Below are 13,925 nucleotides of genomic sequence, written 5' to 3'. Positions count from 1 at the left end.
AATGACCAAAGCCAATTCTTGTAGTCTCATTACAGATTTATTGGTTATAAAAGCAAACAAAATAGAAAATAAATAAGTCCATATTGTACCAAAGGGTGCGGTAGCGAGACACATTCCTTATTAAAGCTATTCACGGTTGACATTTAAAATCCAGACCGGGACCAGCTCGTAGCAACACGTCTGCTGCTTGTTTTTCTGACTGCAGTGCAAGAGGGGTTCTTATTGATTTCACAGAGAGGCGAGAGGATTTTCTTCTTCTTCTTTTTTTTTGTAATAATAACTGACTTCAGGTCTTATTCCAGAAAGAGGTCAGAGTTCAGCCAGTGAGCAAACAGCTTCCACAGTGAGCAGGCCCAAATTTGCATAAGAAATAAAAGGGAACATAATGAACATAACAATGTTCTTTAAATTCACAAAAGCCCCCCGAAATAAAATAAAATCCAGAACAGTAACAAGCGCCAATGTTCAAATTAAAAAGAAATTATCTTTTTTTAAGTGTGCTTCTAAGTGTTCAGGGAAAGGAGTTTGATTGGTCTGGGTTTCATGTCCACTAAGAACACCACTTTTCAACAGTTGGTACAAAAACAAAGACAACCAGAGGAAACATGATTCATCATTATAAAAAAGCAGCCTGCGCAAATGTTACCAGCTGAACTAAAACAACCCAGTTAGTTACAACCAAAACAAGAGGCGCGGGTTCCACTTCCATGCAGCTCCACACAAAAGTTGCTAAATCGGCTGTGAGATGGGAAGGAACAAGTCTTACCTTGACATTATCAAATGGGCGTTGCTAAACATAGATCAGGCACTTTTCGGACCTCCCTTTTACAGAGATATGGTACAAGAGTCCACAAAGCTATTTACAATGTTTCACCTGATGGGGGTGGGGCTGGGGGATCCCACCGGGGACACGGGAGGGAAGGGACGGAAGTTCTCGCCACAGTTTCAGGTGTTTTATATGCATGTCTCAGCTCCTTGCGTTTTGTGGGAACATCTTTATCTTGAGGACTTTAATTCGTCTTTCATCTAAAGTCCTCCATCCTCGCTCTCCTCCATTACGTCGACATCCCGCAAAAACCTCCCGGCGATGCCCGGTGACCTCAGCTCCACGTCTTCGGAGTAGGTGGGGCTGAAGTGGTAACCGTAGTTGATGTGTGCCAGCTGAGAAGGCTGTTGAGGGTAGTACTGAGGGGGATAACCACGATAATAGGGGTCCTGCTCCTCCTCCTCCTCACCCCCTCCTCGGTTGTTGTAGGCCTCTGCAGCAGGGTGGTGTGGCTGATTGTAGGGAGGACTGTAGGGCTGGTAGGCGCCATGAGGCAAAGCTTGAACTGGGGTGGTGGGAATATTTAGGATCAGTGAAGAGTGTTTCTGCATCAGCACAGCAAACACAAAGCCAGTACTACAGGAGAGCGTGGAGCGAGGTTAAGGCCAACACAAGAGTACAGTATAAAAGAAGCACAGTGGGAAAGTGAGGCATGCACAGATTCAGAAATAGCTTCACAGCAGGTTAAAATCATTTCAACCAGTCAACAATTCTTACTTCTTTGATGGTGAAATGACTTCTCTGCAGAAGCAGATTCAGGACCCGGGACAGAGTCCAAAAGATTGGGTTAATAAGGAAGTAGTTTAATGGAACTGAAGACGGCTCTAATCTCTGCCCCAGTATCGCCCAGATGTGATTAGTTTTCCAGGAATGAAAATGATCACATTATATCAGGCGTAAAAACTGAGATTTTCTGTCCATCTTGCAGAAACTGAGATGCACTAATAGCTGGGATGTTCAGTAATGAAAGCAGCCAGTCAACATCAAAGCAATCCATCACTATTTAGCTGATTTGTCTGGCTTTTGAAAGATGAGATTAGCTTTTATGAGATCTGAGTTTAAAGCAGGGTGAAGCAAAGGCTGCGGCAGCAAAGCTTTGCATACACGAGTATCTGTCGACAGGTGGTCCTGTTGACGACGAGCGGGGGCTGTTTTTTGTGGAAAAGTGAGTCAAATTGCTCGTATTTTTCCTTCGACACGGGAAAATAACTAGTTTAATGAAGCAGTTCTTATCAAAATACTTTACTCACGGGTGCATGAAGTCTGAAAATCTGGTGTGGTTGTGTACAAACCTGCACCGAACGACGGCGTAACGATTTCTAAAATGAGAAAACCAGCTTGCTTTTAAACTGATGTGCCTTTAAAAAAAACCCTAAAGAAAAAAAAATCTTAGAAATAGCTAAAAAAACAAAACAAAAGGTCTCCAGAGAAGAAAAATGTGATAATCGCTGCTGCAGGGACTGCAGTTTCAAAAGTGTCAGGACTTATCCATCCCAGGAAATATGGCAGCCTTTAGGGAATAACAGGAGTTTCTTCAGTATTTAGTCTTTTCTTTTTAAAAGAGGACGCAGGAGGAGGTGAGCACAGGTGGAGGAGAGGAGCATGGTTCAAGAATGCTCCTCAGTAGTCATTCCTATAATCCTGTTGAACTTCAGAACGAGAGATGCAGGGAGGAGAGAGAAGGAAAAAAAGAACCAGAGAGAAGATGTTACTTCATATCAGAAAGAAAACCCAGTGAACCAAAAGAGTTAAACCTCATAAACGACACCGACTGTGCTTCCTCAGCTGCTTCGATGTGGCTTTTGAGGTGGAAAAAAATATCAGTGTTGTAATCTATGTTTCTTCTTAGGAGAAACAAAAAGCACAAACTGAGAAATTAGTTCAAATAAACACTGTGACATTTTTATAAAGTGTTTGGAGAATGTTTAGAAAATGTGTCAGATCTTTATTTTACCTTTCTGGATGTTAGAAAGTGCAAATAAAGATTTCTAACACGGAAAACAGATGACAAGGAAAACACGCCTTATGAGTCACCCTGACTGAGATCTTAGGAAGACATCTGTTGCAGTTAAATACAACACATTCAAAAATGTACATTCAGGCAAATTCAGAAAAAATAGCTCTAAAGGAATGAGACCTATGAAGCTTGTGCCAGTTTTTCTGATGCATCACCATTTATATCTACATAAAACATATTTTTCTTACAAGATCAATATAAACAAACAGTTTAAACTGATCTTGAGCATAACATATAGTGTGAAACACTTCACATTGCTCTGTCTAAAAGTAACAACATCCTGTCTTTCACCATCTTAAAGGGCCCATAAACCAATGTGCATTTTCTAAAGGCTATGCACCAGATTATTTTGGCAAACAGCACCCCAGTGAAGTGTGTATGTTTGAAGACAGCTGGACTGCCTTTTGTACCATCTTAATGTTTAGCTAAGCAGCTTTTGGTTTAGTTGTAGGCAAAAAAGTATTGGGCCACACCTCTTAATGACTTGCCAAAGGTGTAGGAAATCAAGCACCTAACCATGCAATCTTCCTTTACAAACATTTGTGAAAGCTTGGGTCGTTCTGAAGAGCTCACTGGATTTGAGCGTGGAACTGTGCTGCAGTAAGTTTCTTCCCATCAGCTTCAAGTGCGATTATTGCAAATTGCAAGGGTTTATCAATCATAGCAACTCAGCCACATAGTTACAGATCACGTAAAGTCACACAGTGAGGTCATCAAATGCCAGTGTGTAAAAGTCTCAGACGCTCTGCTGACTCAATATCTTTGGAGACTTTGAAAAACCTCCCTTTGAATTAACATCAGCACAGAAAGTGTGCACTGTGAGTTTACATGGCCGAGCAGCTCCTGTAGGCGTAACGTGAAGGTGGCCCGGTACTTTTATCCAAATAGTGTATTTTACAAGATTTTAACAACTTAGGAATGTGGGAAAAGGACTTTAATCACCCTTGTTTGGGATAAGATCAATTAGGCCAAACTAAAGTTAATAATTTACATATATCCTTTGATGTAATATTTTATACTTTTTCCATATATTTAGATTGGTAATGGCTGACATTTGATGGTTAAAAACCTCATATATCATCTTGAAGCCGTGACACTGATCCTTGTGTAATGCACTAACTGAGCCATGATATGTTAACTACACTATTCAGGTTGACAAATACAAATGTAGGAATAAATTCTACTTGTCACAAAGACACAGTTTGAGGCCGCATTTTATTTGCTTTAAAATAAAAAAAAAAAACTTATTTTAAGTGGTCAGGGAGGCTGTGTTTAATCTGTGCACATTTGGGACTAGCACTGAGGATTCTCGCAAGTCATAAAGTACAAAAAGACACCATTCAGACTGGAATCCATCACTATAAAATAAATCTGGTTTGATGGATGAAGTAATGTCTCATCTATCAGCTACTTTTAGACGATGATACATCATCAGGGCAACTTGTCAGAGTCTGTTAGACGTGTAACGTCCAAGCTGAGATGGCCCAAGACCCTATAAAGCCCTGCAATGGCCTCATCGGTATGAATATTCAATGTCGTCAAAGACGTGTGTGCAACTGCATATTTTATTTGATCTAAATACAGATGAATAGCTTTGGCCTTCTAACGTCTTAATCCATCGGTGTGGACATGAATGTATAAACTTCACAGTGGAACAGCCATAAAAGTCGGGTAGCTCTCAAATTCTCCCAAACACTTTTACAAGAACAATAACTGTGCCAGAAACAGCTGTCACTGTGAAAACAATATTTGAGTGTTTTACACATATAAAAGATGCTTTATAAGGGCGTATAAAGACCAAACAGGCCTGGTTTTGTTTAAGCTGCTTAGAGCAGCAAGTTAGCAAACATAAAAATAAACCAAATTGCTCAGAATAAAAGTAATATCGCTCGAATACAGAAGGACAAATCAGGGCAAGTCTGGATAAACAGCAGTGAAGAATGTTTTGGTAAGGTCTGGATATTTCATGTTTTGACTCTGGTCACAAAAATATTCCAGTCAAGATGTTATGTCGATTCCTGGTGGCAGCTCCTCACCTACTGTGCACACTTTTTATGAATGTGCTTTTGTATTCATTTGTCTGCAGCACACGTTCTGCTCTGTTATGCCCCCCATATGAAGCTATTAAAAACACATAACTAAACCTAAAGAGAAATCAGTTGATCCTTTTGTGTGGATAAGACAACATTGTAGTTGGATTCTTGCTGATAATTTGAACCTAAAATCTAATGTGGAATTTTAGCTTTTCCATACTGGGGGAAAATTAGGGCAACTGCACCGATGCTTTTGTTTCCTGCACCTCTCTTTCTTTTTCATTGCCTTGATTTGATAAAGAGTTATTACAGAAAAGCAAAGCACACACAAATATGTGGATCACCTCGTTCTCTGTTTTTGTAATGCAGCTTTGTTCCAACCAGTCATTAAATATCTGAGAGTGGCATCTCAATGATGGGGACTGAATTTGCTGCTTTAAAACAGCTGACAGGTTACGACAGCTAATGATTACACTGAAAACAGGAATACTGAATGTAAATTGAGGTTCATCAAAGTGACATTTTTCATTTGTGCAATAACAATTATTTTGGGAATTATGAATTACTTTTTTACACCTCTTTAAAATAGCCTTAAAAACAAGTACAGCATAGTAACACTCCCTGTAGAAACCTGTATGTACTACTACTTCCACGTGGGAACCAGTATTGCCAATGTAACTGCAATCGTGAGTCATAATTTTAAGTTATACTTTGTTAATTGCATTCATCATATTTTCAAAGAAAATCAGCCTAACTGACAATTACTAAATATATCAGTTAAGCATTTTTGTATTTACGATTTTCACCAGAATTTAGCTGAAAAACAAATCATGAGTAACAAGATGTTGGATATTGGGATTACTTCCGCTCCTTTTGAAGTCTGCAGGAAAACGTCTTTCTGACATGACTTCTTTCCTGATGATTTTATAGGTTCTTTGCTGATGTTGAATAAAATGTGAAGTCTGCTTTGTAAATCTTGGTCATACTATGATTCAATATTGAGGATTTTCTGTCAATCACACATCAGTAGCCAGTGAGTGTGCGGTCAGATCCATCCCTCCTCATCACGTCTGCTTTTTTGTAACTAAGAAATAAATGTGTGACATCACGGTAGCAACATGCATCTTTCATTCTGTTTATAACTGTGATACAACTGCAATCTCATGTTACCTTAGTAAGAACTCAACTACATATGTTTTGTGTGTCTGAAAAAACCAAAACATTTGGCCGATATGTTGGCTTTTTAAATTGACAAATATTGGTATCAGTCCTAAAAATCCAATATTGGTCAGGTTTTATGTACCTCTGCCAAATCCTACACCCTTTATTTAAAATGGTACCAATGCATGAAGTTGAATGATATTTACCTCCCACGTTGTATCCCAAACAGGAGTTTGCATCACAGTATCCAGGCTGACCAGCTGGTCCTGTGGTCCCTGGATTCCCGGGCCTCCCCGGTGTCCCTGGGTTACCAGGTCGACCAGGTGGGCCCTGGCTACCTGTCCGTCCTTCACCTGGCAAACCTTAAGATTAAGGAAAGTGTTCTGGTTAAAAAAACAACAAAAACTCCCAAAATCCAAGTGTTTGTTTGACATTTAGTAAAACGATTCTCAGCAGATGATGCTGGGTGTGAAGGAATAAAGGGAAAACCACACAATTAACAATGGCAGCCTGTGTACAACCTGTCACTGTACCATCACCTCTTCAATGGCTTTTAAATCCTGTCTCCTCTATTAGCTGGAAAAACATGATCTGAAGGCAGCAAGTGTTTGTTTGTCACTTGTGGATAAGAAAGGTGATGGTGAATGTCATGAGGGCAGGAGCAGGAATAACACAGTTCTTCGCTCACGCTGAGCCAGAGGCATCTGTTTTCTGTTTTCACAGGAGAAACTGCCCCACCAGGACTCACTTCAGCAGTCAGCAGAAATATGAAATCAATATTTGGATGGGAGTTTCTTTTGCCAGGGGCTAAAATTATCATCCCACAAATATTTCAGAAAAGTACAAGGTCCCCACACCTCCCCTCAGCACCCTCATCTTAGAAGAGACTTCCTTTTTCAAAATCTGAAGTTTGGGCTTCCTTTTTTTTTAGTTATCTGATCACAGCAAAGTTTTGTCAGCTTGTTCTAGAAGTATTGATCGCAGTAAACAGAAAATCCCAGCACTGACATATTTTCATAACACGAGCCTCAAATTCCACAAAGCGTACCGGGAAATCAATACAGAGAATTATATTCATGGTCCAAAATGCCTGCTTGCTTTCCTCAGACAGCGATTCAACAGAGAGTAAAGTAAATCCAAAGCAGATTAAGTCTCTGTGCCATTTAATTCCATTGTTTCAATATTTGAAGCCGCTGTGGTTTATTCAGTGGAAACACAGTGAATATCTCCCATACGGTAGCTCCAGCTGAAAACACCAATAAGAAATGTTCAGGAGCAGAAAGATGCCAAATGATCAGATTTAGAAGCAGCTACAGCGCCTTGATGTGTAGCTTGGAGAACGCTGGAGAGAGAGTGTTGAGTATTCCCGGGCTCGTCTCTTACCAGGAGATCCGGGTGGTCCTCGAGGCCCCTGAGTCCCAACCCCTGGAGTCCCCCTTTCTCCCTTCTCTCCTGGCAGACCTGGAAACCAACAAAGAGATGCACATTTAAACATAAATTCACATCTTACATCTGTCCTCTTGGGTGTCTGCACAGATTAAGGGTTTATAAGCTTTATATGCAGGAGGGAAGGCACAGGTGGAGTAAATGGTGAACCTGATGGTGAACCAACATGTTTCTCAAAGGGAAGGTAAACATCCTAATACTTTTTTACCGGTTTGCTGTAACATATTACAATTACAATTATATAATGGACAGGGACATAATGTTTGGACTCTCAGCTTTTATTTGAGGGTATCCACGTTCAAATTGGATGAAGGGTTTAGGAATTTCAGCTCCTTAACAAGTTCCAACCTCTTTGTAAAGGGACTAAAAGTAATTGACTCAAAGCCTCTTTCATGGGCAGGTGTGGGCAATTCCTTTGTTATGTCATCAGTTAGAGGCAGATGAAAGGCCTGGAGTTGATTGGAGGTGTGGTGCTTGCATTTGGAAGATTTTGCTGTGAACAGACAACATGCAGTCAAAGGAGGTCTCCATGCAGGTAAAAAAATGAGCTGCGAAAATAGAAAAAAAAAAAAACATCAGAGAAATTGCCACAATAGTACGAATGGCAAAGTTTACAGTTTGGTACATCCCGAGAAGGAAAGAAAGTTCTGGTGAACTGAGCAAGCAAAGAGACCTAGACGTCCATGGAAGATAAGAGTGGTGGATGTTCGCAGAATCTTTTTCATGTTTAAGAGAAACCCCTTCACAACAGCCAACCAAGCGAACAACACTCTACAGGAGGTAGGAGTATCGATATCCAAGTCTACCATAAAGAGAAGACTGCATGAAAGTAAATACAGAGGGTTCACTGCAAGGTGTAAGTCACTCATAAATCTCAGCAAAAAAAAAGGGTAGATTGGACTTAAAAAAAAAAAAAGCTGGCAGAGTTGTGGAAAAATATTGTTGTACAGATGAAACCAAGATCAGCCTCCACCAGAATGATGGAAAGAAAAAAGTATGTTGAAGGTGTGGAACAGCTCATGATCCAAAGCATACCACATCATCTGTACAACATGGCAGAGGCAGTGTGATGGCTTGAACGTGCACGGCTGCCAGTGGTACTTGGAAACCCGTGTTTACTGATAATGTGGCACAGGTGTTCAGATACATACTGTCTTAAGCCAGTTGAGTATGCATTTCACTTGCTGAAGACTAAACTTCGGACAGAAAGGCCCACAAACAAACAGCAACTGAAAGCCACTGTAGTAAACGCCTGGCAGAGCATCGAGGAGGAAACCCGGCATCTGGTGATGTCCATGAGTTCAAGACTTCAGGCTGTTATTGCCAGCAAAGGGTTTTCACCCAAGTATTAGAAACAAACATTTTATTTACAGTTATTTAATTTGTCCAATTACTTCTGAGCCGCTGAAACGAAGGGATTGTGTTTAAAAAATGATTTAGCTCATCTCATTTTTATGCAATCTTTTTGTTCAGCCTGCTGAATCAAAGCTGAACATCTGAAAGACTTCAACTGCATCTGAGTTATTTAATTTATTATTAATATTATTATTTATTTGTCTGTTATATTTAAGATCCATATTTTTTATTTATTCCTGATTAAAAATGCCAAATAAAAACATTTTTATGAGTTTTTAATGCACTTTATCTGCATTTTAATTGTCTTCATGCCTTTTGGCAAATGAACCAGATTATTGATGTTCAAACAGGTTCATTTGTTTTTGAAGTCTAATGATGGCCAATCTCTTTGAGCCTTACTTACAATATCAAATACAAATTCAACAGTGAATTAATGTCATATATGTCTGCTCAATTTTTCATGAAATAACAAAGGAACGGGCCTCTCCAGGCCATGAATCCGCTCCTCACTCAGCTGTCCAATTACTTTAGATTGTCTAAAAATGAGGTACAGTGTATAAAAAAACATTCCAAATAATAATTCCCATCTTGGTTGTTTGGCTTAGAATCCACCACGGTGGAGCCAAAAATACAAAAATGCAAATTATTAGCCTAACTGTAGTTTCAAGCATTCATTTGTTGTAGTCGTCCTTCCAAAATGTCCCAAACCTAAAGGTGTCTACAGACTGTAACATGAGTTCATTGCACCTTCACAAGTGTTAAGTTTGAACACTATTACCAAACAATGTATAATATGGCACAACCTCTTACTTTTGTTTGTTTGTTCGGATGAGTAGGTCTTACATTTACTGTCTCTATCAGTAGTTAAGCTTCTGAGTAATTGTCCAATACTTGCTCTTCCAACGTTGTATTATATGAATATTTTCATAGAAAATTTGCTAAATGAATTATGCCTCTGTGATCAGCCCAATAAAATGTATGATAAACCCAACGTCTGCTCTGCGCAGCTGTTCGAATGACCTAATGGAATATTTTTGTACACTCTAATATTAAAGAACCACATAAAACTAATGTGCAGATTTTCTGCCGTGCTGCTTTTACGACCGCCTTAATCAATCGCATCAATAAAAAGGAAGTAAGCACCACGAGGCTGGAAAACATTTGACATTACCTCAAATAAAAATGCGTTTTCTACTACGGTGGCTTCATTATGACTGTAACTTGATGATTGCAACTCCATTGTCTCACTGTCTGTCAATTTTACTGAAAATATTCTAATGTTGAGCCTGATTCTGGTAGCCCTGCGCTCACCATCTGTTCATAAGAAAGCCATACATCTTAGAATGGATGCTTACTCTGGTTTCAGTTCTATAAAACAGTAAATTAGTGTGTTTGTAGTAGACCAGTGGCTACAGATCATAAATGTCATTAGGGAGACTCAAAGACCTGAACCTTGACACTTCCTGACACAAGTTCAAGTGCTCTGAGCTTTCCAAAGCCTTCTCCGTGTGAGTGTGTGGGTGTGTGTGTGTGTGTGTGTGCGCGCAGGCTCATTCAGCATGTGGTTCTTCAGTGTGGGTTGCGTGTTTTCGTGATGAGAATGGAGCCTCATAAAGGCTGTTTCTCCTCTGAGGGCTCGTGGCAGGGGAATGACCTCATGGATATTAGAGTTACTGTCTTCTGGCCTGGACTGAACCTCACATGCTGACTGTGAGTTTGTCTGGAACCTACACAGACCACAAAATACAGCAAACAAGCAGGCGGGATTGAGAATTTCTTGCTTTTTTCCCCTCCCCGAATCCTTTCTTTTTCTCACTGATAATTAGTGACATGGAAAAACATGGAAGCTCAATGTGTTGAGCTTTTGGGGGTTTAAAGCAACTTTTCAAAATTCCGCATTTGTAATGTATAATTCACAGAGATGACGGGTTTCTGTCTGGACACTGACAATGTACAGCTGAAATAATGAGCACAGCAGAACCAGACAGGTTCATCTGATGGTACTCATAGTCAGAAAATTGGTACTTATTTTACTCAGAGTGCAACTCACACTAGGGGCTCTACTTTTCTCACTGCAGTTTTTATTTCATGTGTATCTCGCAGCTAATATTCCTATTATCTGTCTTAAAGACGTTAAATTACTTCAAAGGCTTGTGACTGTATTTTTCTTTATGTCTTGCTAAATATTACACACAAACACATGCCTAATAAATACTCAAGTTTCTGTCTTTTTGATGCTGTTAAATGTGGGATGTTGACTCCTCAGCCATAGCAGTGATAAGGGGAAAAAATGACCGATGTGTGCCTGTTGACATGAGCTGTCTAATGTCAACAAACTCGGATTTTAACCATGAGCACAGCTTTATGTCTCACCCCTCTCGCCTGGTTGCCCGTTCTGGCCGTTAGTACCGGGAAAGCCTGGCCTCCCGGCTGGACCTTGCTCTCCCTGAGGACCAGGGGTGCCTCTCCTACCCGGCTCTCCTGGTGGTCCAGGCACTGTTCGGACTGACACCGCTGGCTGCATGGGGATCTGGTTCAGGAAGGAGTTGTAACGCGACAAGTGGCCTGAAATAGATGGTGGAGATTGAATGATTTGAAAACACCCAGATTTAACTTTTGACATTCATGTATGTTTTGTTATTTAAAAAAAATAATCAGAAGTAATGAAGCATGCTCGTGTTAATCTGTAAAAAATCGAGATTACTCACTCTGGATGAGCTGTTCACACACTTGACGTGCAATAGCTCGCACAGTCGCCTGGGACTGCACATCACCCTGGAAGAACAAACACAGAGCTCGTAGGATCTGACTTTACACAACCACACAGACATAAACTGCCAGACCAGACGTTGATAAAGTGGTGGGCGGGTGTTTTTTTATGGGTGTTTAATGAGTGTACTCCACCTTTACTCCACACTGACACAAAACAGAAAGCCAGAACCATAGCAAGTACGTGAAAACTGGACGATTAAATATAAATCCAGATTTAATTACACTAATTATTTGGGCTAACTTTGTTGAGTGTGCTTCTATAGTTTGTATTTTAAAAATTAATCTTTTTTTTTTTTTAAGCAGTTAACTTGTCATGAGGAGTACTACACAGGAGGTGTGAAAAACAACCCAGACTACATCTCAAAAAAGATGAAATTACAAAGCCAATAACAAAACGTTTGGGACGTTGTATTGCATGTAAAATGATTTGTGGCTCTCATAACCCATATATTATTCCCAATAAAAATAGAAAAAATATCAAATGTTAAAAAGTATTCACTATTTTAGGAAAAATATTAGCAATTTGATAGCAGCAACAGCATGTTTAGCATCCCCTCTTCTTTTAACAACAGCCTATAAACATCTGGTAACTGAAGACACCAGCTGTTGGTCTTTTGGGAGAGAAATGTTGTCCCATTGTTGATTGACACGGGACTTTACCTGCTCAGAAAGATTTTTTTATCATGATCTTCTTTATCATATTTTTTTTCATATTGTCATTTTGTTTAAAAAGTGGCTGTCAGTAGTTACTTAAGAGGCACTGTGTCAGTTTTGCCGAGCAAAAATTTAGAGAGGAAAATGTTTAAAAGGTTTGTAGCTTGTAATTTACCACAAATGTCATCAAATTTCACAGAGAATAGAAGCATGTCTCATTTATATGGACGAGCAGGATTCATGTGTAATTGCCACTGGTAGATGGCTCAGGGCTATGAGCATGGTCCCATATTTCTAGTCTTCAAAAAACAAGTATTTTAATGAAACAGATCAGAACTCAGGAAGGGAAATCTCATTACAAACACACATAGAGCGTAACTTTCATGTAGTTTTTAAGCTAATATCAGAGCTTTTATGTACCAAATGCAGCATTCAACAGGACTCATAGAGATCTGAAATGTGTAGATTAATGTCTTTATCTTAGAGTATGTAATATTACTTTAATTAATACCTGCATCAATCGCAGTACTTGCGAATGATGGAAATCTGACAATATTTCTTTGTCTTTTCTCACATATCGTGCTGGTCAGCTGTTATTCTGATGCTCCACCTGTGCTGTCGGATTTACCCAGAGAACAGCTGTGCAAACATCCACCGCCGATGAGCAGGTCTGCTTGTTTTTGTACTACTGAAGTGTGTGCTGCTTTCGATAAAATGTGGATCATTATTGAAGTGAACTGGCTACCTTGCACTCGACTGAGTGCATCTTTGCTAATTTGTCCTGCTTACTAAATTTGCCCCCTAATGTCAGATTATCTGAACCCCTGTCTCTCTGACTATGAGCATCAGGTGTTTGTTTATATAAGAGCAAGAATACACATTAAAAATAACATTGCATTAAAAATGTATTGTTTAAGAGTTACACAATTCACTAGAGCTTTCCTACCATCACAACTGGGCCACCTCACCCAAATATACACTAAGAAAAAAAAATCCTCTCGCACGTTTTCTCCCAGCCTTTCATGTCACGTTGTACTGAAATTAACTGCAGCAGGGTACAAATGTCCCCAATAGTTGCTTAAAACGAAGCAGAAACAGGAATTACAGGTTCGATTCAAGCTGGCAAGTTGCGTGTCTCTCAAGCCCTCGGCGGTGACGGCCTCTTTCCCGTGTCAGCAGAAATACAGACCCTGCACTGCTGCAAATTTGGACCATGAACACTGATTTGATTTGGTGCGCCTTAAACGAGGCTGAGGGAGAGCAAGAGGAATAGAGTGAACGTTTGTGCAAAAAGACGAACAGGAAATGGTAACTGCGTGCTGCAGTACGCTGCGGTTTCTCCACAACATGGGCGGGAGGTATTAGTGAGTAATTGTTAGAAGTTTTACTTCAGCAAAAATAACTGTATTTCCACAGCAAAATAAAACCAGTAAAACAAGATTTGCTCTAAAGAGCTGCAAAACAGTGGAAAGACTTACTCTTTCTCCTTTATCGCCTTTGGTACCAGCAGGACCCTGGAACATAAAAGCACATGAGGAGAATAAACAGTCAACAGGGCTGAATGCTCACACACAGCCATCTCTTTTTCTGTCCCCATCTTATCAAGCCCCATCTCTTCATCTCTTTTCATCTCTGACATAACAGCTAGTACAACTAAATA

General features: G+C 39.9%; 1 protein-coding gene across 1 annotated transcript in view; it reads right to left on the bottom strand.

Moving 5' to 3' along the window:
• Positions 1-15: 15 nt before the first annotated feature.
• The window catches only part of LOC309717592 (collagen alpha-1(XIV) chain-like), a 157,122-nt gene continuing 143,212 nt past the window's right edge, over positions 16-13,925 (bottom strand). The window contains exons 43-48 of the mRNA XM_082552272.1: positions 13,744-13,779; positions 11,548-11,614; positions 11,213-11,404; positions 7,421-7,498; positions 6,244-6,399; positions 16-1,331 (exon numbers count right to left, since the gene is read on the bottom strand). Coding sequence (XP_082408398.1) covers positions 1,027-1,331; positions 6,244-6,399; positions 7,421-7,498; positions 11,213-11,404; positions 11,548-11,614; positions 13,744-13,779 — 834 coding nt within the window. The 3' untranslated portion in view covers positions 16-1,026. The remainder of the gene's footprint in view (positions 1,332-6,243; positions 6,400-7,420; positions 7,499-11,212; positions 11,405-11,547; positions 11,615-13,743; positions 13,780-13,925) is intronic.

This window comes from Aulonocara stuartgranti (assembly GCF_965226115.1).
Source record: "Aulonocara stuartgranti genome assembly, chromosome: 11".
In the NCBI taxonomy this organism is placed as follows: Eukaryota; Metazoa; Chordata; class Actinopteri; order Cichliformes; family Cichlidae; genus Aulonocara; species Aulonocara stuartgranti.
The sequence above is the reverse complement of the archived record's forward strand: the minus strand, read 5'-3'. Positions and strand labels throughout refer to the sequence as shown.